A 27,985-nucleotide genomic window follows, 5' to 3' on the forward strand; every position below is an offset into this window, starting at 1 on the left:
AACGAAAACTTGATGAATTTTCTTGGCTTATCACCTTCGAATTCATAGCCATATCCAGAATTTACAGAATAATTTATATATTTTTCATCGGTGTTTGCAATCAAATCAACATTTCCATATTGTTTAGCCAATTCTTTTATGTACAAATGAGTATCGTAATTTGACATATTGTGGCAGAAAACGGGAATATTCTGAGGAAATTTCAAATTTAGATTGCAACATGCATGAGCTGCGCCTCGAAACTTGCCGGTTAAATGACAATGATCTCTCACTTTATTATAACTCTTATCTTTCCAACTATCAGGAGTAAAACCATACTGAATTGACCCAACATCATAAGCAGACCATTCACAGATATGACAAACGTTTGAATTTTGATACGAAATTTCTTCTTCTTCTGTCAATTTCATAGGTTTCATGTTCTTAGAATTATATTTTTTCGCTATGTATTTCGATAATTTATTGAGTTCTTCAAACAATTTTGTCGGGACGTTTTTCAAATCTTCTTCATTTTTGGCACGATAAACATATCGGTTTGTACATGCGATTGGTCACATTCGACACTAAATATAGAGTAAAACCATAAGGAATGTGCTTCTGAATCTTGGTTGTAGTCGATCTTTGTGGATTGTTCTTGCATGTCGGAATTTTTTCTAATATGCTCTCAAAGTCCATATAAATTACGTACGGATGGTTAAATTTCTTTTGATAATTAGTAAATTTAGTTGTTTGACCTGGAAATGGCATAATTGGCTTACAAACTTCATGATTTTTACAAATTTCTAAGTGATCTGTTAAATCTCCAGATTTGTAGAAATGGCTTAAACATCTTCTACACAAAAATTTTCTTTCTTTATGTTTAGACAACTGCGAAGAAACAAGCTTATTTAAATCGGTTATCAAAACATAATGAGATTTATCATCTTGTTTAACATACAATAAATCAATGTTTGTTTCAGCGTCATATTTTTCAGAAATTTGTAACGGAACAATGTTAATATTTTCATCAAAACTGTAGACATTGATAGACATTGTTGGATACTTATACTTGGAATTGTAGCTTCGTTTTTCAAAATATTTGTATATCTTTCAGAGACATTGGATACTCAAAACCTGAAAATATTTCGTCATTCACAAATTTTTCGTATTGCTTTACACGTTCACAGTCTCTTTCTGGTTTTTCAATAGCACATCTTATTGAGTAAATAAAGCAAAAATCATCTCTATTTTTTATATTTATACAAGCTTTTTTATCTTTGATATTCTTTGGTAAATCGATGTATGATCCTGCATTCATCATTTCGTGTTTGTTAAGGCTCAAAACTAGTTGTTTACAACTTTTAAAATGTCCATCCGGAACCTTTATTTGGATTATTCGTTTGTTCTCGATGTGTTAATTTATTAAATTGCTTAGTAATAAAGTCGTTTACGTCAAAGATTTCGTCTGCTTTGATAGTAAAATACATTAGACATGTTTGCGGTTCACCATTCACTAAAGTTCGTTCGTATTCACATTCCAAAGAGAGATAGCCCTTCATATTTTTAAACATTTTCTTGAAATTTCTCGATTAAACTTTTAATTTCTGACCGCATAATTAATTGAAAGATATTTGTAAATTGACATGGAATTGTCGTTCAAGTTTGTTAAAATGTATTGCTTGAAAAGACCGTGTATTGAGGATAAAACTTCTACATCAATGATATTTTCGGATTTTACTTTAAGAGTTTTATCAATTTCTTCGATCATTTCAGACTTGGTTTTATCGTTTAGTACCGATAGCCAACTTTTCAGCTATTGAATGAAGTTTTTCATCATTAAATAGGTCGAGATTTTTCTTTTCAACTTTGAAATTTCTCTTTAATTCACGTAATTTCTCAATATTAAACATGTTTTCGTGATCGGCAATTTTATTTTCTCTAGCCCACTGTCTTAAATAATTTAGTTCATTATTGTAAATTTGCTTGTTTTTTTCATGACTTTTAGAATTATAATGGCGATCATAGTTTTTTCTTAAAATTTCTATTTTGCAGAACGGACATGATATTTTATCGCGCTCCATTTAGATAGAAAAATTTATTTAAACTAAATGGTGCTTGTAAACCAACGATTGCGCCTCTCACGGCGTGATATCACTACGGATATGACGCAGGCGAAGCGATTATCGTGATGGTCGGTCTGTAGTAGCACACCTCGACTGTCATTGATACACACAGCGCAATCTTTCGGAACTAAAATGTCGGTAATGCAGATTTGCTTTTAAGAATAAAAATTGTGTTCCCGTTTACTATTATAACATTTTCTTTTTCAAAATGTTAGATAATTTTACCTATTTTAAATATGCGTACATTTTGTTACTTGTAATTTTCAAATTATATTTTAAATTAATTTCTTAAATTTTTACTTCTCGATGGGCTGTTGTATTGTGTTGCTGAGTATATATGTCCGCGAATTCGGTTTGGTCGGTTAGGAAGTTTACTTCTGAACTGTTTCAATGCGAGTGGCCATAGCGGAGAAACACCAAGTTCAGAAGTATTCAGATCGTATTCCGGAACCATTTCTCTATCCGTATCTCGCTCTTCTCTCTCTCTCTAGCCTGAATATAGATCCTAGCCTATAAACGGCAGAAGTGATCGTGTCACAGGCATAAAAAGAGAGGGAGAGAGAAAGAGACAGAGGGAGGAGAAAAGGTCGACCGAGAATGGTTTTGCACTTTTTGACTTTGAATTTTTTCTATTTAAATGGAGTTCTTGAAAGAGTTAAATGATATTGGAGAATGTAAGTTTAAAGAGTATAAGAAGTTAAATGAATTGGAAGAAAGGAAGAAACATAGAATCTTGAATTTGGAGAAAATGAAAGATAAATTCGGGTTTACAATAATTGCCGAGTTGGAAGATTGTAAAGTACACTTGCCGAACAGATTTTTGACTGTTTTGGATGAAAAAAAGATTAAAGAATTAAACAAAAATGAAAAATTACACTTGATTGTTACTGGAAAGAAGACTATAAAAGATAAAGAAATTATAACAATTAACTTTGTAGAATAAAGTCTTAACTCTAAAACTTGCAGTCCCTCCCCACGTCATAGTACTGTTTTGATAACCATAGTTGGTGTCTTTCTTCATAGGAATCACATGGAATATTATCTACAGTAATACCTTTTGTTTCACACAAAATGTGGCTATATTCTATAAGAAAAATTCTATAATGCTCTTTAATGAATTGTGTTGATAAATCTTGATACTCACAAAAATTCCTAAGAAATTCATCAATTAAGTCTTGATTATCTTGAAAGAACGTATAATATGGGAAAAATGTCATAAAAAAACGATGAAAACTCTCTGTTTGTTTATTTTTTACTTTCTTTTCAATATCTTTCGTAATTATATTAAATATGTAATCCCTTACTTTTTTAGTTTTTTGCCGATAGTAAAACACTCCATTAGACGTTTTTTCTGCAAAAGACTTTACAAGTTCTTTGAATTCTGTATCATTTAAGGAAAGTATCAACTGTTCTTTAAAATGTTTTGGTAATTCGTTGAACTCGTTAAAATTGTCTTTCTTTGTAAGTTTTTGAAATGCTAGAAACTGAAGAGAGCTTGGTGAGTTCATGTTGTTTATTTAGTAGAAAAGTTTTTTATTAAAGTACAGTATGTTTTTAGTAAAAATGTTTTAAATTGATTAAATTTTATTAAGATAAATCCTTTATTCGTAGCAGATTTGACAACATTTTACAAAGCACAGCTTAAGAAAGTAGAAGCAAACAGCTGTAGATTTGGTTAATTTTTCATTCCACAGAGTAGATAGTAATGTACCGATCGCTTTTGGAGACGAACGACTGTAGATTCGGTTAATTTTTCATTGAGATTTGCTGTGTTATTTCTCAGCTTCCTTTATGGTACATTGAACAGTATTTTACATTGCTTTTCGGTCGGCTCCGAAAGTGCGCCAGGAACCCCATATTACTATCTACTTATATATATATATACTAATATATATATATATATATATATATATATATATATATATATATATATATATCAGAAATATACTAAATACCAGGTATTTTTGAATTTATCTCTTTTATAACTCTTTTGCAGGCTATGGGAACCACACTAAGATGATTCACTAGATGATATGAGATATGAAATGAAACGAACAAAGAGAGATATCCAGTTCACTTATTCAATACAGAGCTACTGCAGGCCGGATGCGAAGTAAGCAATACATAACTCATGTTTGCAATGCACGCCGTTGTAATAATTGGTTTTATTCTACATTCATCTGGTATTGAGTGTGGAATAGGTAAGTAAGTAGTTCATAATGTATTGGAATTAGTATCTATTCAGTAAAATATCATGCATTGCAGAATAGAGGGTTTATATTTTTTATTTTATAAAATGTAATACAAGTCTACTCTTTAGTTACATTTTGTTCTAGCATAACTTCCAGCATAGTATACCATAAAGACTTTTACTCTCCAGTGCTAGTTTAAACTCCTATATTTTTAATAAGCTATCACTTAAAGCAATAATTTAATTTTAATCTGCTAGAAAACGTTGTGTTTCAGCTAACGCTATATTAGTATCTATCACGCGAGGGGGTGGGAAAATGCCATGTTTGTGTATCTGTCTATTTTTTTACAAGGGTATCTCGAAAGTGAACTGACTTATAAACTTCAACATGAAACTCAAGTTTTACACGAGGAACGCTGAATTCGATGATGGTACTAATGATCATACCATGGAATTAAACCTATGGGTTACCACGATGTCAACGAGAAAATATCAGTATAAATAAATTTGTAAAATAACTCAGTAGACTCATAAGCGATTAAAACATGTGACATATGTTTACACTTGTAGCCTTATCATCCCCACACACAACATCATTTTATAGTGACTTCATTCGTAAACTTTTATTATTTAAATATTGATATGAAACCCAATGTAATGAAACACATCTGAAGGTATCACGTGGCAAGATATGTTGAGAAATATTCATATGCAGACTTAAATTTTATGTGAAACTTAATTTATACATGAATTAGTTCATTTTCATGTCATTCTTTTACATCATTTTATATTTGTCTCACTGTATAATGACTGGGTAGTTGCCACACCACCTACAGATAGCTGGCTGCAGGACACTGATAATGAGCTATCGATATGTAGATAAAAGACCGCCGCTTTTGTTTAAATTATTGCACGGCTTACTTAGTACTGGTGCTGGTACTGATTAAGTTATTGAATATTAACTTTAATAATGCAAATATTTAGTAGCTTCACTGCAACTAAGATTTGTTTCCCATTATCTGTTGCACGCTTGTATTGTACTTCTACTTGACAGCTAGTGTATAGTTTCTATCAGTAAACTGCAAACAATACCTTATCTCTCACGATTGTTTAGTCTAATCAAGTCTAGAACACAGAGTCATCATTGCATATAATGGCTTTGTGTTGATAATTCTGAGTTGCTAGAGTTGCATCTGTGTGCTAGTACACATCGATTTGTCTGCTTGAGAGCAGAACAAACCTTGTACCATTAGCACTTTCCTATGTCTCTGTTTTGATATTAAGACTCTCATTTATTTTGCAATTTCCAGACGTAATTGAAAACCAACATTAACAGTTATTGCATGTGCTCACTCATAATGGTGGTTACCTAACCAATTATACTCGTAATAGTGTTTAAGGTTCATTCATGAAAACGTAATAGATTTAAGTTATAGAATAATAATTGGGTTTGTTTTATATTGATCCAGATTTGCGTGCATGGTTTTAAAGATAAGTGTAGTAATTCTAGCTTTAATAGAAATAAATACGTAAAGTTTCACTGATGTGAAAAATCAAATATTTACATGTGAAATAAGAAATTGAATGTACCTCGCATACAAAAGCTGTCTATATGTCCCCTTGTAGTGAGAAGTGTTAAATAGATAGTTAATAATTCATGTATTTACTTATCATGGTGTGACATTCACTTATACCAGAACTTCTGAACCTCAGTTAGGCATTCAGTCCGAGCCAGTACCCAATTATATATAGATTTGTGTAGAGTAACAAATCGTAGAAAAATATGTATAGATCGTATTCTTATAAACTTGGGCTATAAACACAAATGTCATTAACATGACATAAAAATATTATATTTAGATTTAATAACTTTCCGTAGAAAATAATATTTTTTCTTCTTTAGGGTTAACGTACTAGATAGGTCAATACACATCGCGGTAAGGTACATAGATAACAAATGTATACACTGGGTGTAAACAACTAGGCGAAGATTGAATTAAATATTTAATGTATCAAAAATCTATTCAAACTAAAATAACTGAAATAGTCGTAGAAAATATCAGCTATAAGCTGTCCACGGCAAGCTCTGTACCTTTTTTTCTATTAATAATCTATAAAAAAATAAATAGAAACGTGATACAAGGGATTTACAACTATCATAACATTACTGTAAACAGGATATTCAAACGTTTATAAGCCAAAAAATACATTATTAGCAACGGTGTCAAAGTAGCGTTAAAGCGTTTTGCACATTTTACGTTAATTAATTAATTAATTATATTATCTGCTTAACGAGGACATAATGTTACAGTATTATGTAAACTATCCATGACCTAAGGTCATGTTGTATTTACTCTAACTTTAAACATAAAAATAAATCAACAAAACATGTAAAGAAGCTTAAAAACTACGTATTTTAAGTATATTAACAGGTTTATTATATTATCCCGTTCTCCAGGAGACAACAAACATATGTTGAAGCAACACACAGGTACCAGTTAAAGCAACTCGGAATTAACAACAAAAAACCATTAATTACAACGATGACTCAGTGTTCTACAGTTGATTAGACGGAACTACTGTGAGAGACAAGGCATTGTTTGTGCATTACTGATGGAAACTCTCCATTCGCTCTTACTTGGAAGGCGGTATCATAATGATGACTCTGTGTTTTACAGTTGATTAGACGGAACTACTGTGAGAGACAAGGCATTGTTTGTGCATGACTGATGGAAACTCTACATTCGCTCTTACTTGGAAGGCGGTATTAACAACGATGACTTATTTTTTGTACTTTACTGATGGAAACTCTATACAAGCTGTCAATTAGATGGCTGTATTAGAACCATGACTCAGTGTTCTACTGTTGATTAGATGGAACAACCGTAAGACAAAAGGCATTGTTTGGGCATAACTGATTGACACTCTACATCCGCTCTTACTTATAAGGCTGTATTACAACGATGACTCAGTGTTCTTTAGTTGATTAGACGGAGCTACTGTGAGAGACGAGGCATTCTGTGTACTTTACTGATGGAAACTCTATACAAGCTGTCACTTAGAAGGCTGTATTAGAACGATGACTCAGTGTTGTACAGTTGATTAGACGGAACTACTGTGAGAGTCAAGGCATTGTTTGTCCATGACTGATGGAAACTCTACATTCGCTCTAACTTGGAAGGCGGTATTACAACGATGACTCTGTGTTCTACGGTTGATTAGACGGAACTACTGTGAGAGGCAAGGCATTGTTTGTGCATGACTGATGGAAACTCTACATTCGCTCTAACATGGAAGGCGGTATTACAACGATGACTCTGTGTTCTACAGTTGATTAGACGGAACTACTGTGAGAGACAAGGCATTGTTTGTGCATGACTGATGGAAACTCTACATTCGCCCTTACTTGGAAGGCTGTATGAGAACGATGACTCGGTGTTCTACTGTTGATTAAACGGAACTACCATGAGAGACAAGACATTTTATGTACTTTACTGATGGAAAGTCTATACTAGATTGCAAATAGAAGGATGCGATATGTATGAGCGAGTATATGGCTGCAGTGGAACTATTCCATATTTGCTTTACCAAGATTTATACTCAATAACTTATTCAGTAATACCACCATAGACGGTTAAAGTCATACACTAGTTTGCAGCGACTTGTTATCTATATCTATAGCTCGTTTTCATTTTCCTGCAGCCAGGTGTGGCTAGGAGGGCGCTTGCCACTGTCCTACCTTTGACATCCGATTTGGCTGGATCTCTTATAATTTGCATGTGGCTTATTGGCGTTCAAATTATAATACTGCTACTTCGTTGACTCTCTGGGTGAATTTCTAAACATACATGTAATGGTTCTTAATATATTATTTTATATTATATATCGTACGTTTCTCTCAATTTAAAATAGTGCGATATGTTTTACGACAAAATGGAAAATATATGTATTAAGTGTGCCTTAACAACAACCGATATTACAAAGAGAACACCTTAAATACCAGTTTAGCTATAGTTATTTCATATAAAAAAAATATTTACCATTTACATTCTAATCGGCAAAATGTTTTAATGAAATTAACAATAAATAAATAAAAGTAAAGTTTGGCCATAAGCAGTTTTCCTGGTACGTTTTTAACTGGCAGATATTTTAAGACGTTTCTTTATTAGGTTGCGTCTTGCACTTTAATCCAAAAGGAGTGGTTACCACAATTAAAATGATTCATTCTGAACATGGAAGGTACTCATATTGCTACTAGGTGCTGACTCAGAACTGTTGCTACGGTACGGCAGGCTCAGCAATATGCTGACAGTACATTTATGCTGACCACGATCTGGCGCTCTGACCTGATCTCGTCTAATCTCTCTTACAATAATTACCTTTCTGTCCTTACTGAAAATTAATTACGTATTCCTTCCTGCAAATTAGTACTTTAAAATTAAAGAGTAGATTTATGGCTGCAATTCTAAACCAATTTCTACTCAAGCCATCATTATTTTTAATTTTTGCTCTTGTAATATAATTTTAGGCTAAAATTCGAAATTTTACATGTAACCCATTAAAATTTGTTGGTCTCAAAATATACAGCTTATGTTTAACTACACAAATTAACTCTTTTTGACATATGGATCTTATAATTTATAGTGTTCTTCCTTGGAGTTACCTATATTACACGTTTTAACACTCTTCTACCTTCCTATGAAGAGTTATTGCAGAGACGGGCAGATAGACAGGCAGAGGGAATGCCCCTCTAACCCCAAAATTATTACGGTTCTAGAAACCCATGTACTAAGTTTCGAGTCTCTTTGACTTTTCTATCAAACGTTATCACACAAACAGATAGCCGAACGGAAAAGGACACGGATTCAAGAAGCTCTATGGATTCCTTAACTACTTATTCTATAGATATATACATCATAACTAGTGCAAAAGTACTAAAATTGTTTAATTTCGTTTATTTAATTTTAACCAAAAAATAAAAAAATACACAGATATCACAAACGTTAAATATAAATATCAAAGCCACGAAGCATCTGCATAATATAGAACGTAAAACATGAGTTTGATGGACAAATAGCTAAAGTTGTCGTAGGATTAAGATCACCTTAACCACTTGTACCGAAATGACTAATGTTGGAACTTATCAAACAACTTAAGAAAGGTTTAACGTTGATTTATGGAAACTAGCTAGCATTCATCGTTATTGTCATTACTAGACTAAAAGTTTAGAACATTTACTAAAGTGAAATTTATATTTAAGACTACAATTTATATTTTACATGATTATTGCTATATAAAACAGTAATTTCAATTCGAAAATATGGATTTGAACAATTGTATTATTTTGACTTAATAGATTAAATTATTAAGCGTAATTGTACCTAAAATAAATTTTAGTTTTACTACATTAAACTATGTAAAAATGACTTTAGACATTCTAATTCATGAGTTACTTGCTTGGTTAATAACATTAGCCTTTATCCAGTTTATTTCCTTCAATTCCAAATAAAAAGAATTTAAACAGCAGAATTAACTCTTTGGATTTGTACTCTTTGGAGTTTTCTTTATTATTATGCCTTCGTTGGAACATTTTATTTGAAGGTGTTACATTTATATAAATATATTTTCTTATTATGTTAAATATTTATGAAATATGGTTTATAATGTTCTTAGTTATATTTTTTAAAACAATGGTAAATTCACTAGAGTAAATGGTGTTTGATACTAAACTCTGTATATGGTACAAAAACCGCATAAAAAACGTTTCTTTCAAGTATTTCATAGAGCTGCTTAGTAACTATACAGAGTGACTGGCTCTTGGTGTGAAAAAATAAATCTCGAAATAATATAGACTTAGGGCAGTAAGAAACTATTATTTAAAAGTTTGTTTACATAATTACATAAATTTTCTGAAAAAATGGTTTTTTCATTAAAAATTTTTTAATAATAGTTTCTTACTGCCCTAAGTCTATATTATTACCAGAGTAATTTTTTCACACCAAGAGCTTAGTCACCCTGCATACTCTATACTATAAACTATATCTACTTTTTGAAGTATGGAAAAAAAGTTAAGCAATTTTAGAACAACAAATTCCTTTACAGTAACTTGCACCATCATCGAACTGGATGCATACATAAAAAATAAAACACCATGCAAAGATTGAAGTCTATAGGTAAATAAGGGAAAAATATAACACTTTTATTATATTTTATTTGTATTATGTACAATACAATTTCATTTCATTATCGAGATATCATGCGGGCAGTCAAACAGACAAACATACAAATAGGAACACAAAATTTAGCCAATTGATTGATATTTCATGTAACACTTAGCTAATTAATTTCATGTTGGTAATAGTGGCAATGCAGCATTTAAACGAATAGATTGCGTGGATTAATAGGAAGCACTTTGAGCGGTAACACGATATTGCAAAGTTGCCTCGACGATTTCCCTCAGGGTTTGGCCGCAAGGCAACTTTGTAAATAATAAAGCCGGGGTATTATAATGTCAACGTAACGTTAAGATGTTAATAACTTGCAACTGGAACTAGTGTACGGGGTGTTTCATGAAAGGTGGTTCACATCGATTATGATACAACATCTTATCCGAGGAATGTGAACTAAAACAGGTTTTGTTAAAAAAAACTCCTTATAATAGCTTATTTTTATTAATATTTAAGAACAGGATGCCTAGAAACCCATGGGTCTAAGCTTGATCATCTACATTTTTAAATATAAACGTATATATCACAGAAATTTTAAAAATAATTTTAATAGTTTTTGTCAGCTAAACACTTAGGTGAAAGTAAATGTATTTCATTTTAAAATAGCAGCCAAAACATTTTTAAAATTTTTAATTTTAGATACCTCTATATATCTACTGCAGGTATGAAAACGAATATGTTTCAAAGCAAATAAAAATGATATTTTGATATGCACATGGTTTTCTCAAATGATATTTTGCTCTAGAAATAGATTTCAAAAATTCAAATAATGGCACAACACTTTGAGAGTTAGATAACATACTGCACACTATGTTTAAATCTACACATCTTTGGAAACCAACGAAATTTGTATATTTCAACTACTTTATACCACCATAAGAGTTCACATTAGCATAAAAATGTATTTTTACACATTGCCCTTTCGTAAACTAGGCTTGGAGCACAAATAGACATCTTAACAAAACTATTCAAATGAATACAATGCGTTCACTGAGAAATTAAATATGAGAATATGTTCACAATGCAAGCAATATGATGTGATACTAAGATTCTACTTCTTACAAGTTTTCGGAGAAAAATTATTCTATTTCCATTATTTAAAATAACAGTAACATATATTAAAAAGATTGCAATTGTTTAACTTAAACATATTTTTAAAGCACATGAATAAGATTATATACTTATTAAATATAAATTAAAAGGCAAGGATCGAACCCAGGACCTACGGAATTTAGCACACTCTGTACCCTGCTATCAAGGATTTATTTTGGGGAAAACTGACTTTTTCTCTTTCTAAGATAATGTGTTTTCTCACAATGGATTTAAGGCATCTTGTGTAAAGTTCCCTGCATTTTATGGAAACGTAATAGCTTTTGGATTCAAAGAAAATATACTAAACCTTAAGAATTAATTTCAGCATTCAATTAGGCAGACGGTAAGAAACCAATCTATACCAAAATTTCAAATTTTTTAACAAATAATAATATACTAAAAATGCGAATAAAATGTTTTGAATTACCTATGGAGTCTGACACTAAATGTAGACATTATCTAGTACCATTATTACTAGCCATTTCTGATTAGAAGCACACATAATCAATCCACAACTATAACTTTTTCAGTTATTTCATTGGTTTTGTCGTTTATGTTTCAATACGTGTGTTAAGGAATACTCTGAAACAGTTCCAATGTTATGTAAGAGATGATTTATGATCAGATATGACCTACAGTCGCACTCTAGGGAACTCCAATACACCCTTGTCTCTTTATATAATTTCGAAGAAACTGTGAAGCAGTTCCAGTGTTATGTAAGAGATGATTTATGATCAGATATGACCTACAGTCACACTCTAGGGAACTCCAATACACCATTGTCTCTTTATATTTTTTCCAAGAAACTGTGAAGCAGTTCCAGTGTTATGTAAGAGATAATTTATGATCAGATATGACCTACAGTCGCACTCTAGGGAACTCCAATACACCCTTGTCTCTTTATATTATTGCCAAGAAACTGTGAAGCAGTTCCAGTGTTATGTAAGAGATAATTTATGTGCAATCAAAACTGGCAGTTGAAATTTCAATATTCATTGTTTCAATTCTCGGCTAAAGCTGTTCAGCAGCATAAATAGTATTTTTGTTTTCAAAATTATTTTATACTCCACATGAAATATGAGTGTTCTTATTTTTAATGAAAAGAAACCTAAATTCTGGAAAGGATATTATGCCTAGAGTAAAAAAATACAAAGTTATAAACAGCCAATTAGAGAATCTAAAATTAATACAGCCGACTTTTATGGCTTACAAACAGTACTATCTTTTAATGATATTATTTATTACTCTGCATTTTTAAATCGTATATGCCTTATTTTTCAGCCGATATTCTTGAACTTGGTATCGTATGATTTGGAACTAAATTGTCTAACTAAACCTTTTTACCCATGATATTTTTATTAACTGTCGTTATCAAAATATATGTGATTAAAACTTATTTCAAGTAGTTCTAAAATTAAAAATAGGTATATAAGAAATACAAAATGGCAGATGTTTGGGTAATTACTGAGTTTTAGAAATGTTGAATGTAATATTTTTTGCCTTCGTTCCAGGAATAATATATGAAAAGGTTGATGTTGTATAAAGATTAACATATTGAACTAAAGGGAGGTTTTTTAATAATTCAGCACTGAGAAAGAGAAAAGAAGGATATAAGATGCGAAAGCTTTGAGTAATAACATGCTTTGTCAAGATAAGAGCACCGTCCTTTATAAGACCCATTATTAACAGAGTTAAGAGTATGAGAAATGTTCGAATTTATGTATATATGTGTGTGTGTGTGTGTGTGTGTGTGTGTGTGTGTGTGTGTGTGTGTGTGTGTTCTATTAATAAAGTATGCTAAACATTGATATTAATATTTAAGGATTTTTATCTTTTTAGTTTTACTTTAATAATAATTAGAAAACTGAAATAATATATTTTAGACAGCAAATGGATTGATAATTTTGAGTTGTCGTTAAATACAATGAGAGGTCTTCGCAGATATAAAAGGACGAGTACATAAAAACAACGTAAATACAATATAAACGACCACGGAAATAGCTCCGAAGACTCAAGAACAGGAAATCCGAGGCTAGATACTGCTAGTCCTGTTATAGTGCAGTATTATTCGACATCCTTCTTTGTTGTTTATTTATAATAAATCATTGTTGCCGGTACAACTCAGGTTTTAATGTTCACTTCATACTTTTGAGTTGTTGGAAATTAGCTTTGAAGCTATTCAGTTTTAATCAGATATCAACATATTAACATTCTTTCACAGAAATTGAGTGAGCGTTACCCAGTCCCTCACGGGCTGGGAAATTTCATTTGTCTGTCTGTCTTTTTGGAAGATATCTGGAGAACTAACAGACATTTAGACGTGCCTTTCTATGGATTTTTTCTGAGCGATAGTGCACATGTTTACGCTATTAATTTTACGGTTTAACCAAGGTAGCACCAAAAAATAGCAGGATAAACACACGTCTCACCATTGCAGGCGAAAGTGATACTCGATCTCTTCCCACTGTCCACTAATATAACGAAGGCACATGTCAGAAATCCCATTATACTTTCACATCTTCCATCGTCAATAACAAAAATTAAACCAAGAAATGTATTACTTTTAAGACAATCTGACTGTCCCCCAAAACATCCCAAGACTAAAATAAGCAAATAAGTGAGCAAGGATTTGAAACTTTGCATGCAACCTCAGCAAAGCTTCTTACCCGGAACTTGGTGTAGTGTCCTCCTACTTTGTGGTAAAGCTACACTTGATACTTGCATTAATGTGACGTAACTTATAATATACATTTCCATGCATGTTTGCAATAGATATCTAAAAGTATCTGTAACGTTAAATACACCAACAACGCTGCAATACTTGGGCACATTCATTAATTTAACTCACAGTGGCCTTCCCTCCCACAGTTCCCTCTGTGGTGGCGGCAGTCCGATGTCAGCTGTTAGATTAATTTATATTGAGCAGCCGCCATCTTATAGTTTCCAGTGAGTTGCTTTCCACACAATTACGCACAGCTGGAGAGTAGATTTCTAGGTTCATTCAAGATTCTAATCAATGTTCGATGTTCATGCATTATGCAAGCAGGAATGCTTCATGAAATTAAAATATATTTTATAGATATAAAGCGTATTTAATAAGGTTGTTTTTAAAACAATTTTTGGTTATTTTAAAACTATAAAATATGTTAAAACAATACTTTTAATCACATTTTTATAGCACTGCTGAATGGATAAAAAAAATCAAAGGGTTTTTAGTTTTTTCATTTTAATGCTAAAAGATTTTGCGAAATATTTTCTTATATTAGTATACTACCAATACAATCAACCTGTTTGTTTATAAAAGTATTTTTTAAGACTATACCAATCAAATTCTTTCTTCTAATTAAGCTTTGATAGGCATATCCATCAAGGACAAGGATTTAGATAATCGATGCAGTAGTTATATTTTAAAGGTTAAAAATAAAAACATAAAACTGTATTAAATGTTCACTAATATTAAGTACTAAATCCGTAGATAAACTTTTTAAGCTCATATTAACATTTCCAATACCAATGTAGAATTAGTAGAATATTCTTTTATCCCGACATTCCCCAGTAAGCTGCATCCCACATCTATCTGAGTGATTGTTTCGGTACGTTGAAACTTAGCTTTGAAATAAAACAACTTTATTCGAAACACATAATCTATATCACTGCCATGCTGATGGTCCAGTTAATTCATTTGATTTTGAGATTTTTTGCGCTTGTGTAAAATTGTTTAAATTAGCGCATTTGAATTATTTAGAAATGAACAATTTTGTTCACTCGAAAATGTTTAAAATCACCTTAATACTACTTATATTTGGCTGAGCGTCAGCAAACTCTATTACTCGAGAGGCTGGAATGATTACATGTTTGTTTATCTATCTGTATGTTTGCAAACTCGATACTGAGATTAAACTGTCTGATATGGACCATAAGACAGACCGGTCAACCGTCACAAACCTTGTCCAATATGAAGAATTCATTTTATCAGCCTTCTCAAGTTTCGCTCAAGTCGATGCCATCTACCTGGACTGCAGTAAGGCATTTGTCAAGGTTTGTCACACTCTTTTGGTCTCCAAACTTGATTCATATGGCATATCTGAACCTCTTTTATCCTGGTTTAAGAGTTACTTGACCGGAAGATTGTCTATAGTCAAGTTTGGTGGTGGTTATTCTAATCCCTTTCTAGTCAAGTCTGGAGTGCCTCAGGGTTCTCTACTGGGACCTTATCTTTTCAACATATTTATAAATGACATTGGGGAAGTCATCGAAAGCAATTTTCTTATGTTTGCTGACGATATCAAGCTGTTTAGTGTATTGAATTCAATTGAGGATAGTGCTAGTCTCCAAGAGATCCCTTGATGGGGTCTCTAGATGGTGTGTGATGAAAACTTCATGCAACTTAATGCTAAGAAAAGCATGGTGATGTCTTTTCATAGGGGTGAAGAATTTGTACATGCCAATTATTACATTCAGGGCGAGGGATTGCAGCGGGTGCAGGTTGTAAAGGATCTTGGCGTGCATCTCAATCACGCACTCTCTCCAGATCATCACATTGACATCATATGTGCCAAGGCTAATCGTTTGTTGGGTCTTCTGTCACGTACAGCTAGAAGTGGCCTATCTACACACTCCATCTCAATCTTATATAAGTCTCTTCTACGTCCGATCTTAGAATATGCTTCAGTTGTTTGGAACCCCTACTACCAACATCACATTATCAGGCTCGAAAGGATTCAACGGAGATTTGTTGGACTCGTTGGAACTACATTGGGCTTTCCTCTCCATGAGGTCCCTGTCGATGACGTTATGAAACAGTTCAACCTCTGCCCACTGGAAGTTCGCCGTGAGCTTGCTGATCTAGCTTTACTCTCAAGGCTTATCAATGGATCCCTTGATTGTCCTGATCTTCTTGCCATGATTAACTTTCGAATTCCACGCACTACCAGGTCAACTGAACTCTTTGTTCGCAAATATTATCGGACAAACTACCTGAAGAACGGACCCATGGCCAGACTGCATCGTGTTGGAAACTGCGTTCCTGCCGAGCTAGACCTGTTCTGCACGAATCTGAAAACACTGAAAAAGAAATGGGTGTCCTTATCTGTGGATTGAGAGGAATGAGGATAACCAAGCTGTCTAAACTCTTTGCTACACTATCCACCACCTTCTGCAGCTCAACAGAACTCTTCCCCATCCACTGACCAAACTTCCTTTGCCTTTACTTTGACCCTTCCTGCCATTTTTCTCTCTCTGACCTACATTACCCAGTTCATGCTCTTTACTTTACTCATAAATACTGTACTTACACTTGCATTTCAGTTGTTGTAGTTTATACTTTTGTGATCTAATTAATGGATTTGTTGTTATGTCATATTATTATTGTTGTGTATATATTATTGGTTTATTATATTTTTACTTATGTATTGCAATTTATTACATTGATATAACAAATTGTATTATTATGTTATTACATACCCGTATTTATTATTATCATTATTATATATTCTATTATTATGTTATTTAACACGTTTATATTATTGTTTGTAGTTATCTTAAGCATGCATTTTTGTTTCTTTGTATCCATATATGTTTGTACCAATTATTCGCATGTCATCAATTCATTGTATTTTTAAAATGGCATTGCCGTTGGAATGTATAAATAAATAAATAAATAAATAAGCGAAATTGATTTCGATAATGTTACGTGTAACCCCATGAGATTAAGATGAGCGTCAGCAAATATTTTTTACATTGGTTTCACGGGTAACCACGATTGCAACTAAGAAAACGCAGAATAAATAAATTTGTGGAAGAATGTAGTACAGTACGTAATTTTAACATACGATATAGTAATACATATAGCCTCACTTAAGAATGAGCTATAAAGTTGAAAATTGTGCATGCAACCTAAACGAATCTAACTAACTTTGCAAGCGTAGACCTATCTTGTCTTAACATTTATTGTAGCTAAACAGTTTTGTGTAGTAGTTTAACGAGGTGTTGATGTCAGGGGTTGATTAAAAAATATATTATTTGAGAGAACTATCAGCCGAGGGGTTTTAATTATTGTAATGATATTAAATAAGAGCCATAATAACAAGTTAAAAAGAAAAGGCACGATATAAGTTATCGTAAAAATACATTCAAGAATCAGAGCGGAAACAATGGGAGTCTCAGTTGTTCATGGAATCGGAAATGTTTTCGAGTAACTTTACAACCGTGAATGAAATATTATTCTATGAGTATTTTTTCATTATATTTTATTAAAATGCCAACGTGTCTTACTCATTACTTATAATAGAAAAACTGAGTAGTTTTCATGATCTTTCATGTTTTGCTAAAAGCTATCTGCATTCAAAATTTAATTGTAAAAAATACTTAAATTATTTTAACACGTTTATGTGAAATGCAGTGTAATCGGATTTAGAAAAAAGCATATGGTTTATATTTATACTTGCCTTTCATTCAAGTACATGGTACGTTTTAAAAACTGTGACTTATTCGAAGGAATTAGTATTTAATCTACAGTCTTTAGGGTATTATTGGAACAAACCCTATTATGTGCGAAAAATCTCAATATTTTTCGAATTTTCCAACTGTCTTAATAAATTATTTATGCAAAGATAAATAAAAAGTAACCTCTCTTTGCGTAAGCTTATAAAAAGTTAAAGTAAAAATAGAAGGTTATTGGAGTTTATCGAGGATAACATAAAGGATAAGGAGACGAGTTTGAACGAGCGATTTACCAGTGAGTTAATGAGTCTTCCTTTCACTAAACAGTTCAGTGAACTCAATCAATTGAAGTTTAGTACTTTCTTCCTTCACCTTTCAGATCTATTTCCTTTCTTCAGTTCAAATTTGACTTTAAATTTATATTTTCATCAAATCAAGATGACTATCTAAATAAATATGAAAATGTGCTTAAGGTCAATAAAATTGATCAAGTCTATGTACTTTTGTACATTAATGGCTGAATTTCTAACGTATTTTTTAATAAAGGTTTCCCGCACTTCAAGGGTGTATTTTACTCTCACAAATAATAATTTATATCTCCCATCCACACCCCTAATAACTTGTGTTCCGCTCTTTAGTAATCCACATTTTGTAACTAATAATTTTTTAAATATATTGCTAGTAAATGGTATATAACAAGATATGAATCCAGCCATCCTAGATATTTTATTGCGAGTTCATCATTTTTTTATTTCTCAAGAGACAGTATAGATTTAGAAATGTTTAACCTCTAATTGTTTTAGAGGAATTTTTGCTATACAGAAAAGTCTTCAACGTACTGAGGAAAGACCGGTTAGTCAAGGATGAATTATGATTGAGATAAGATAAACTAATCTGGCCAGCTTACGGAAACATTGACGCAGATTGACTTCGTCGACTAATAAACTCGTCCGTATATTGTCATTAAGGAAGATGATAGATGGTTTCCTTATCAAACAAGTAATTCAAAACATTGAAGCATTCGTTTATTAAAGCAGTATATCTCTTAGAGCTCAGCCCAACTTCATTGTTTAAACATCAGCTTCTAAGAGAACAGCGCCGATGGGATTAAACGAGCTTATCTTCATTGTACGGATTGTTATTAATAATGGTGGGATTTGTCTTCGCTCAGTCAATTGAATATAAAATAGTAATATAGCTCCGAGATCGTCGTAAATATTGCCAAATAACGAGTATGTCGAAGTTAGCTCGTAAAAAAAACGATAAGATTATGTATAGACTATCATAGATTTTAAATGTCGTCGCTGAAAAAATATTACAATGTTTTGTTTTTTACACCAAAATTTATAATTTATGCTACTTTTACTCGAGCACTCTGTAAGCTCTATACTTGCGCAAAACTTTCCGAATCACTTTTCATAGTATATAACAGTAAGAGTATTTGTAGTCACCAGTGAATTTTTTTTAATTTCATCTCACTGTAATTAGTATGCTCTAAAATACATCTAGAACTGGTCAAAAATTTTAAATTATTTAAAACTCATAAATCAAGCTTTAATGGCATATTTATTTTTTAAAACACCTGATAACATCATTCTTAAGCCATAAAATGTATGCCCCTAATACTAATAAAACACCTTTTTAATTCGTTACTGACGATAGAAGAAAGGATTACTGGTTTACGAGTACTTATCATACAACCAATTAAACAATTAAAGTGTAATGGTGAATACAAAGCAAACATTACCTAAGCTACTGTAGGTCAGAGGCACACCACATCAGGCATCAACTTACTACTGAGCATGAAAAACAAATACAGCAATAATGTGTCGTGAAGATGCTGAAGTATGCTACCACGATACCGTAGAACATGCCACGAAGGCATTGTCTGCCCAGAATCATCTTACCTGCTAAAAGGTTGATAATATAATACATTAGCATGTGTTTTGTCTTAGTTTTCTGCGATTCTCCTGTAAATGATTATGTTATGTTCATCGCCACGTTTGTGTTTTTTTATCGTCTCACACCCTTTGGCTGTAAAACCGAAACCTGAAGAAGAGAGCAGATCGCTCTTTTGAATATTTCTAGTGAATTTGTAATAAATTAGTTTAAGATTAGAATTTTAATAATCTATTTCGCTGAAGTGTGCATTTACTCTAAATGAGCTTTGAGACCTCTCTGCCAATCATAGGTCTTTAAATAATGAATTCTGATTGGTCGTTTAAATGAACTGCAACATTACTGTAGAATCCCTTGGACGGCAACGCTGTAGTTTTATTCAGGCCAATTGGTCTTGAAATTCGATACTTCAAACTGTGTTTATCGGTGAAATATTTCAATAGTTATACCTCTCATGGTTGCAGACAAAGTTAGCGTTATAAATGTAATATTGACACGTAAACTATTGCAGAGGCCAGGTTAGGTTACAAACAAACCACTTAAAAGTTTTTGTAGGTTTATATACATTTCATAATTTGAGTACTCTCGCATTTCAGATCAGACCCTCTTGAACTTTATTTTGTTACTTGATAGGAAATTCCTCTGGGGACGACCTTCGTCCGTCGCCATCATTGCAGGAAGCACTGGTGCTCCTGGATACCACACTGGAGGACAGAGGCATTGGTGGATAAGATAATATCATTGCCTGACCACCATTTTTGTAAAAAGGTAAGTTATAATTCAGTGCAATATACAGAGTGTCTTAAAAAATATATAATGTTGGTTTTATTAATTTTGCACAAATCATAGATTTATGACACTTATACTACTTGAAAATGTGTGTAATTATTGTTCACAATATCACCGTAGATAATGTATATTGACTATGTTAGAAGTGTGTTCTAAACAATGTATCTGAGACTCCTTCCAATTTTGTCTCTCGAACAGAGCCACATAAAAATGTTATATCTGATTAAAATATAGATGACTTAAGATTACGAGTGAGTCATCGTTTGCTCAGTAAATATGGCTATGACGTTTAATTCATCCACTGGTTTAATCCAGGCCATTGTCAGGGGCAGGAGAGTTATAACGACTTTAATTTGACTAGAAAAATATGGTAAATTAGAAATAATTTCATTTGTAACCTTGTTACGATACCGCACACAAATACTTGTAACGAATTTATTGAATACATGGTATATACATATATACCGTAAACTTAATGCTTTCTACCTTCACATCCCACAATACTACAGAATTTGGTTATAAAATATAAGTCTTCGTTGCACTTATCAACGAGTTATCATATTACTCACAGTTCCTTCTTGAATACAAGGCATTATTGACCATTCTCAGTTTTATACAACACTATAAACTCCAAGGTGATTACAGATTATTTATATTTAGCCTTTAGCTGAATTACTCTGAAAATATTTGAAACAGTGAAACATTAGTTTTATCATTGCAAAATGCATTTAAAGAATTATAATTCTAATATTTCGGATCTTTTAGCTTTTACCGTGTTAAAAATTAAAACACAGTTTAACTTACGGCGCTCTAGTGACGTTTGTTTTTATATATAATTAAGATATTACTTTCTGTAAAAGATAAATTATTTTTTAGTTCAGAAATGATGACCTTTTTAAATTATTATGGTAACATTTATGAAAGCAGACAAGAGAAGAAAAATTATTCACAGTAAAATGTACTCGAAGCTTGTTAAAGTATACATACATTGATATCTTTACGTCAACGGATGATAAATATGAAATACATAAATGCGCTTATATGCTCTTGTAATACAGTTCTCTTGATATTCATTGAACTTAATTCAACAGGAATAATACAAAAACATTAGGTTCCTTTATTGAACAATAACAAACAATATATTAAAATATTTTTGTAAATAATACTTATTATGTAATGGACAATATTTCTCTACTCATAAATAATCAAAAGGAAATAATATTTATAAAACGCCACAAGTTTTATGCTTTTACGATGGAGATTTACCTTCAGCAGAAAATCAAATATTTATATAGGTACAAATATATATATAGGTACAAAAACGTAAATATAAACAGATTCTCATTTATATTTTTCTATAAATTACAGAAGTAAGACAGTCTGACATACGTTAAACGAAGACAACAGTCATGTAGGAATTATTTGTTTTTTCTTATAATTTGAGCGATTCCCAACTCAGTCAGTTTAGACCACTTTTATATTTGAAATATATTTATTTGTTGTGATTATTTTAGGTAATAGTGATGTTCAAAAAGTGAATTTTTTTCTTCAAATTTGTCAACTATGTTACGTAAAAATATGATTTTGAAATTACTTTTTTACTCAATGACGAACAGACCCAAGAGTGTGTATCACCGTTTAGTTTCACTGATTTGTATTATGTACATTTTTATTAATTGTATTTATTAACTGAATAACTTAAATATATATTTCTTAAAATAATACTTGTGAAATACCATAGGAACAAACAATTATGTTTCAAAGATTCTGCATACTTAGTTGGCAAAGTGTAAAGGGATACAATACAACACTTGACGTAAGGAAACACTTAGACCCAGGACACGAGAACAAGACGGAGAAATGTCTGTGGAAGAATGATGACCACTCCGTACAACTACGTTACCTTGTTTACTGAACTTCCCGTCTTGTTTATGTTTACAGTCGGATGATATACAGGGTGAGTCAGAAATATGGTAAAATATTTTAAGACGTGATTCCAGAGCTAAAAATATGAAAAAATTTTATATAAAGGTAGGTCCGGAAACGCTCCATTACTGAGTAATGGCTGGCGAAAGATTTTGCTTTGTTTTCAGTTCACCTGGTGAAATTAAGTTATTCTGAAAGGTTTTGTTCTTACTTTTTAACTCAAATAAGATGGATTTATAAGGAAAAGCACCTGAAAAATCAAATAAAACTACTCTAGAGGTTGTAATGTGAACAGTTTTTGAGAAAAAGTATGAAATTTGCCAAAAATCTAATAACAAAAATACCGTCTTAAATGTTTGATGTCCAATAACATTGTTAAATGACCTATAAACAAATTGTTTTTCCTAATACAGATTGTAGAGAATTTAATTCTGAAAACAACCATAATAAGCAAAGTTAGCTAAATGCGTAAAAAAGTCATGAAATTGATTCCTCACGTATTACACTACACAGCAAACTTTTGCTGTTTTATAATAAGGAATGAGTATCTGATTGGTAACAGCAGGTTCAAAATTTTATTTTTAAATACAATAAACATCTACAATCGGTTTAAGTCTATGCGGAAGATTAAAAGGATGCTCTAAATGACCTCCATTGTTCAAAATGCACGCGTTCAGGCGTCTTCTCATCAAGTTTCGGACCCGTTCAAAAAACTCCAGGTGTCTGCTTAATGGTTTCTATTCCATTAGAAATGTTTAATCGGAGTTCTTCAATTGTATCTATTGGGGAAGAGTAGACTAATGTTTTTAAATGTCCCCAAAGGTAAAAGTCCAAAGGATTTAAGTCAGGTGATCTTGCTGGCCATGAAACTGGTCCACCTCGGCCTATCGATTGATTTGTAAAAACTCTCATTTAGGTGTCCACGAACAGCCAGAGAGTAGTGCGCAGGTGCCCCGTCATGCATAAACCACATGTTTTGGCGAAAATGCAGAGGTACATCATCAAGCAGGTTAGGTAGCTCGTTTCTTAAAAGGTTCAAGTACACCACGCCATTAAGCTTGGGAGGAAGCACGAATACGACTAAATGATCTGCTTAGATTCCAGGCCAAACATTTACTGAAAACTGATGTTGTGGGCGATTAGGTTTGATAGCATGAGGATTTCTGTCTGCCCAAATGTGGTTGTTATGTAAGTTAATGATAGCTGTTCTTGTAAAGTGATCCTCATTGGTAAACAAAATTGTATTTAAAAAGTTTGGATCAGCACATTTTAACGGAAGAACAACAACAACAAATCGACAAAAACAACATGAGGAGCGTAGTCTCGTTGCAAAAGAGTTTGGACATGCTGGAAGTGGTATGGGTTTAACTGGTACTCGTGTAGTATTCTCCGAATACTAGATTGGCTGAAATTGAACTGTAGTAACAATTCTCTAGTGCTCTTTTCAGGATAATCAGAAATTTCATTAAGAACCAACTCTTCTAATTCAACAGTCCTACATGATCGGGCGATGCCTGCATTACTATGCTTCGAAGACTTCAAAGAACCTGTTTCAGATAGGCGTTGATGAATAGTGGCAAACATTTTGCGCTTGGGCACCTGCGGTTAGGAAAGTTCTATTGATACAGACGTCTTGCTGAAGTACTATTGCAGCGTCCCAAACCATACATTAAAATACATGTCTGCTAATTCAGAGTTTGAATACACATGAATATTACCGTCCATTTTTAATAAATGGAACACACAACACAAAATCACTAATAAGATGGATGGAAATAACTGGTTAAAATACTTAACACAAGCACATAGTATCTTTACAGTTTGTTGTTTTGTTCAACAATGAGGTGACATATGTCATCTAATAATAAATGCCTAGCTGATTATTTATAATTTAAAAATGTTTAAACAGTTGTTGCTTAAATGATTAATTATTGCCAGCTGTTACCAATCAGATACTCATTCCTTATTATAAAACAGCAAAAAATTGCTGTGTAGTGATTACACTACACAGCAATTATGAAATTTTGCTGTGATTTGAAATTTTGAAATTTCAAATCACAATGATTTCACAATTTTGAAATTTTGACTCCCCACGTATTAACGTGGGGAGTCAATTTCATGACTTTTTTACGCATTTAGCTAACTTTGCTTATTATGGTTGTTTTCAGAATTAAATTCTCTACAATCTGTATTAGGAAAAACAATTTGTTTATAGGTCATTTAACAATGTTATTGGACATCAAACATTTAAGACGGTATTTTTGTTATTAGATTTTTGGCAAATTTCATACTTTTTCTCAAAAACTGTTCACATTACAAACCTCTAGAGTAGTTTTATTTGATTTTTCAGGTGCTTTTCCTTATAAATCCATCTTATTTGAGTTAAAAAGTAAGAACAAAACCTTTCAGAATCACTTAATTTCACCAGGTAAACTGAAAACAAAGCAAAAATCTTTCGCCAGCCATTACTCAGTAATGGAGCGTTTCCGGACCTACCTTTATATAACATTTTTTTCTTATTTTTAGCTCTGGAATCACGTCTTAAAATATTTTACCATATTTCTGACTCACCCTGTATACACAGTGAATTATTTATTACCTGAACAATCAACAATGACATATTATTATTATATTTTCTTATACTATTGTTCTACTACCAATTTAAATGAAAGCGTTAAAATCAGTGATTATAACGAGAGTATATTATATAAAATAACTAAATGTATGTAAATATTTTTAATACTAAACGGTAATATGCCAATCTGACGCCTGGTTCTGGAATATGATAACAACTTGAGTTACTCAGTTTTAAACCTTATTAGTCACAACAAGGACTTGATAACTACGGAAAAGCTGCTTACCTTTATTGTGTTTATAAACTCTGGCAGCTTAGACGCCCGGAGGATTTAGAGTCCTTTGTTTAGTAGGTATCTGAAGAGGAAATCGTGTACTTATTTCATTTTCCATCTTATTTCCCAATTCAAATTATAATTGGAGAGCATGAAAAGTATATTTAATTATATTTTTTTTCATTATTTTAATTTCAACCAAACTGTTTAATATAACATATTCGTCTAAAATACATTCACTCGAAGTAACAATCATAAAAATATTTTTATTCCTTACTTCTACAGTCAACTGTGAAGATTATTTCTTAACTTTTAATAAATTTCAGTTGTTGCAGGTAATCCATGTATTTAGTTAAGTTGTCGAAACTATTCTGGGATATTCTTATTAACATATAAAATTTGATTAACAGGAATACTTTGATTAAGAATAAAAATTTGATTTGTAATTAAATTTTAGAGCAAAGTCTGCTATCGTGCAGGTCTTCAGAAGTATCAATTATTTACATTGGGTTATTCTTATAAACCTTCTATAAAACATTGAAACAATCTCTTCTTCAAAAATTTCCGATTTCAAAAAAAAATTTTAAATGAGAAAAAAACACTTACAATTCCTAATATATACATAAACCATCTATTTAAAACTAGAAAGTATATATTTAAAACTGAGAAAAACTTGAACAAATGTCCACAAAATCAGAGGCTGAGGTTTACACGGCTTATTTAAACATTGAATCCTTTCTGAATTCAATTACATTTTAACGTTCAACCTCTAACAGCTTTTGCTCAATTTCAATCTGAAATACCTAACGTGTCCTTATAACATTGTCTGCATTGATATAAATATGTATGCTAAACTACGTTCTTTGGTACAGTTCAAACCCTATCATAAAATCTTGCTAGTTTTCTTCTAGGCAAAGTCCCTAAAGTAAGAAATAGGTTTGACAAATTACTTTAAAATTATTGTTTCGCTGTTTCTATTGCTATCCTGAATATGACGAATGAAGAATATCGAATAAGGATACTACTTGAATACATGATGCGGTACGCTATGTGTTTTAATTCCTTTTGCAGAAGTGTCCTACTATCAGCGAGAGGCCTGTATACTTCATATGGAAAAACTGTGCAAGATATCGAACAATGCTTGATATGAAACATTCCAGAATTTGGAGAATCGCAGTACTTGTGCGTGGACTACGGTTCCAGTTTGAGGACCTCCGGTGATCATCCGCTTTATTGCCATCCATTATAATAAGGACCTTCCTCAATGCTTACTTGATGTTCTTAGTATTGAAGGTAGGAACAAAGTATTGTATCTGTACATGTTTACATTTTTAGGTCTATAACTAATTATCTAATCGTTGTATTAGAGTTATATCAGTTATAAGGGTAATGTAAAACATGAGTACTATGTAAAGGAGAAAAACGTTTAAAATTAATGGTATTTTTATGTATATAGGCTACGTGATGCGTTTTAAAAGCTGGAAAGCTTAATTTTCAGTACAAAAACATACTGTAAAAGGAATAACCACAAAAGTTTTACGTCTTTACTTAAAACCTTTGAAAACAATAATGTGTTCAAGAGATAATGCTCTGATTGATGAATGAATGTGCAGATTCCAGAGTGCACTGTCTTTGTTCTAGATAAGATTTAAAGAAAAAGTCAATACAGAGATCATAAATAACTGTTTTCTCATAATGTGTTGAAGAAGAAGTGCTCTGATTGATGAATGAATGTGTAGATGCCAGAGTGCACTGTCTTTATTCTAGATAAGATTTTAAAGAAAAAGTCAATACAGAGATCATAAATAACTGTTTCTCATAATGTGTTGAAGAAGAAGTGCTCTAATTGTTGAATGAATGTGTAGATGCCGGAGTGCACTGTCTTTGTTCTAAAGAAGATTTAAAGAAATATTCAATACAGAGATTATAAATAACGGTTTCTCAATAATGTGTTGAAGAAGGAGTACTCTGATTGATGAATGAATGTGTAGATGCCAGAGTGCACTGTCTTTATTCTAGATAAGATTTAAAGAAAAAGTCAATACAGAGATCATAAATAACTGTTTCTCATAATGTGTTGTAGAAGAAGTGCTCTGATTGTTGAATGAATGTGTAGATGCCGGAGTGCACTGTCTTTATTCTAGATAAGATTTAAAGAAAAAGTCATTACAGAGATCATAAATAACTGTTTCTCATAATGTGTTGAAGAAGAAATGCTCTGATTGTTGAATGAATGTGTAGATGCCAGTGTGCACTGTCTTTGTTCTAAAGAAGATTTAAAGAAATATTCAATACAGAGATTATAAATAACGGTTTCCTAATAAAGTGTTGAAGAAGGGGTGCTCTGATTGATGAATGAATGTGTAGATGACAGAGTGCACTGTCCTTTATTCTAGAGAAGATTTATAAGAAATAGTCAATTCAAAGATCATAAGTATGCAGTCCCTCAATAATATTTTTAATATACAT

General features: G+C 31.9%; 1 protein-coding gene across 1 annotated transcript; it reads left to right on the forward strand.

Annotated features, from left to right (window-relative positions):
- Positions 1–15,971: 15,971 nt before the first annotated feature.
- Positions 15,972–16,712, forward strand: LOC124361322. Its single transcript, XM_046815370.1, has one exon. The coding sequence runs from the start codon at positions 15,972–15,974 to the stop codon at positions 16,710–16,712; it is 741 nt and encodes a 246-aa protein (XP_046671326.1).
- Positions 16,713–27,985: the final 11,273 nt, after the last annotated feature.

Source organism: Homalodisca vitripennis, chromosome 4 (assembly GCF_021130785.1).
Source record: "Homalodisca vitripennis isolate AUS2020 chromosome 4, UT_GWSS_2.1, whole genome shotgun sequence".
In the NCBI taxonomy this organism is placed as follows: Eukaryota; Metazoa; Arthropoda; class Insecta; order Hemiptera; family Cicadellidae; genus Homalodisca; species Homalodisca vitripennis.

Excerpts from the sequence above, each read along its gene's own strand:
- LOC124361322 (XM_046815370.1), top strand. The coding sequence starts at position 15,972 with ATGGTGTGTGATGAAAACTTCATGCAACTTAATGCTAAGAAAAGCATG.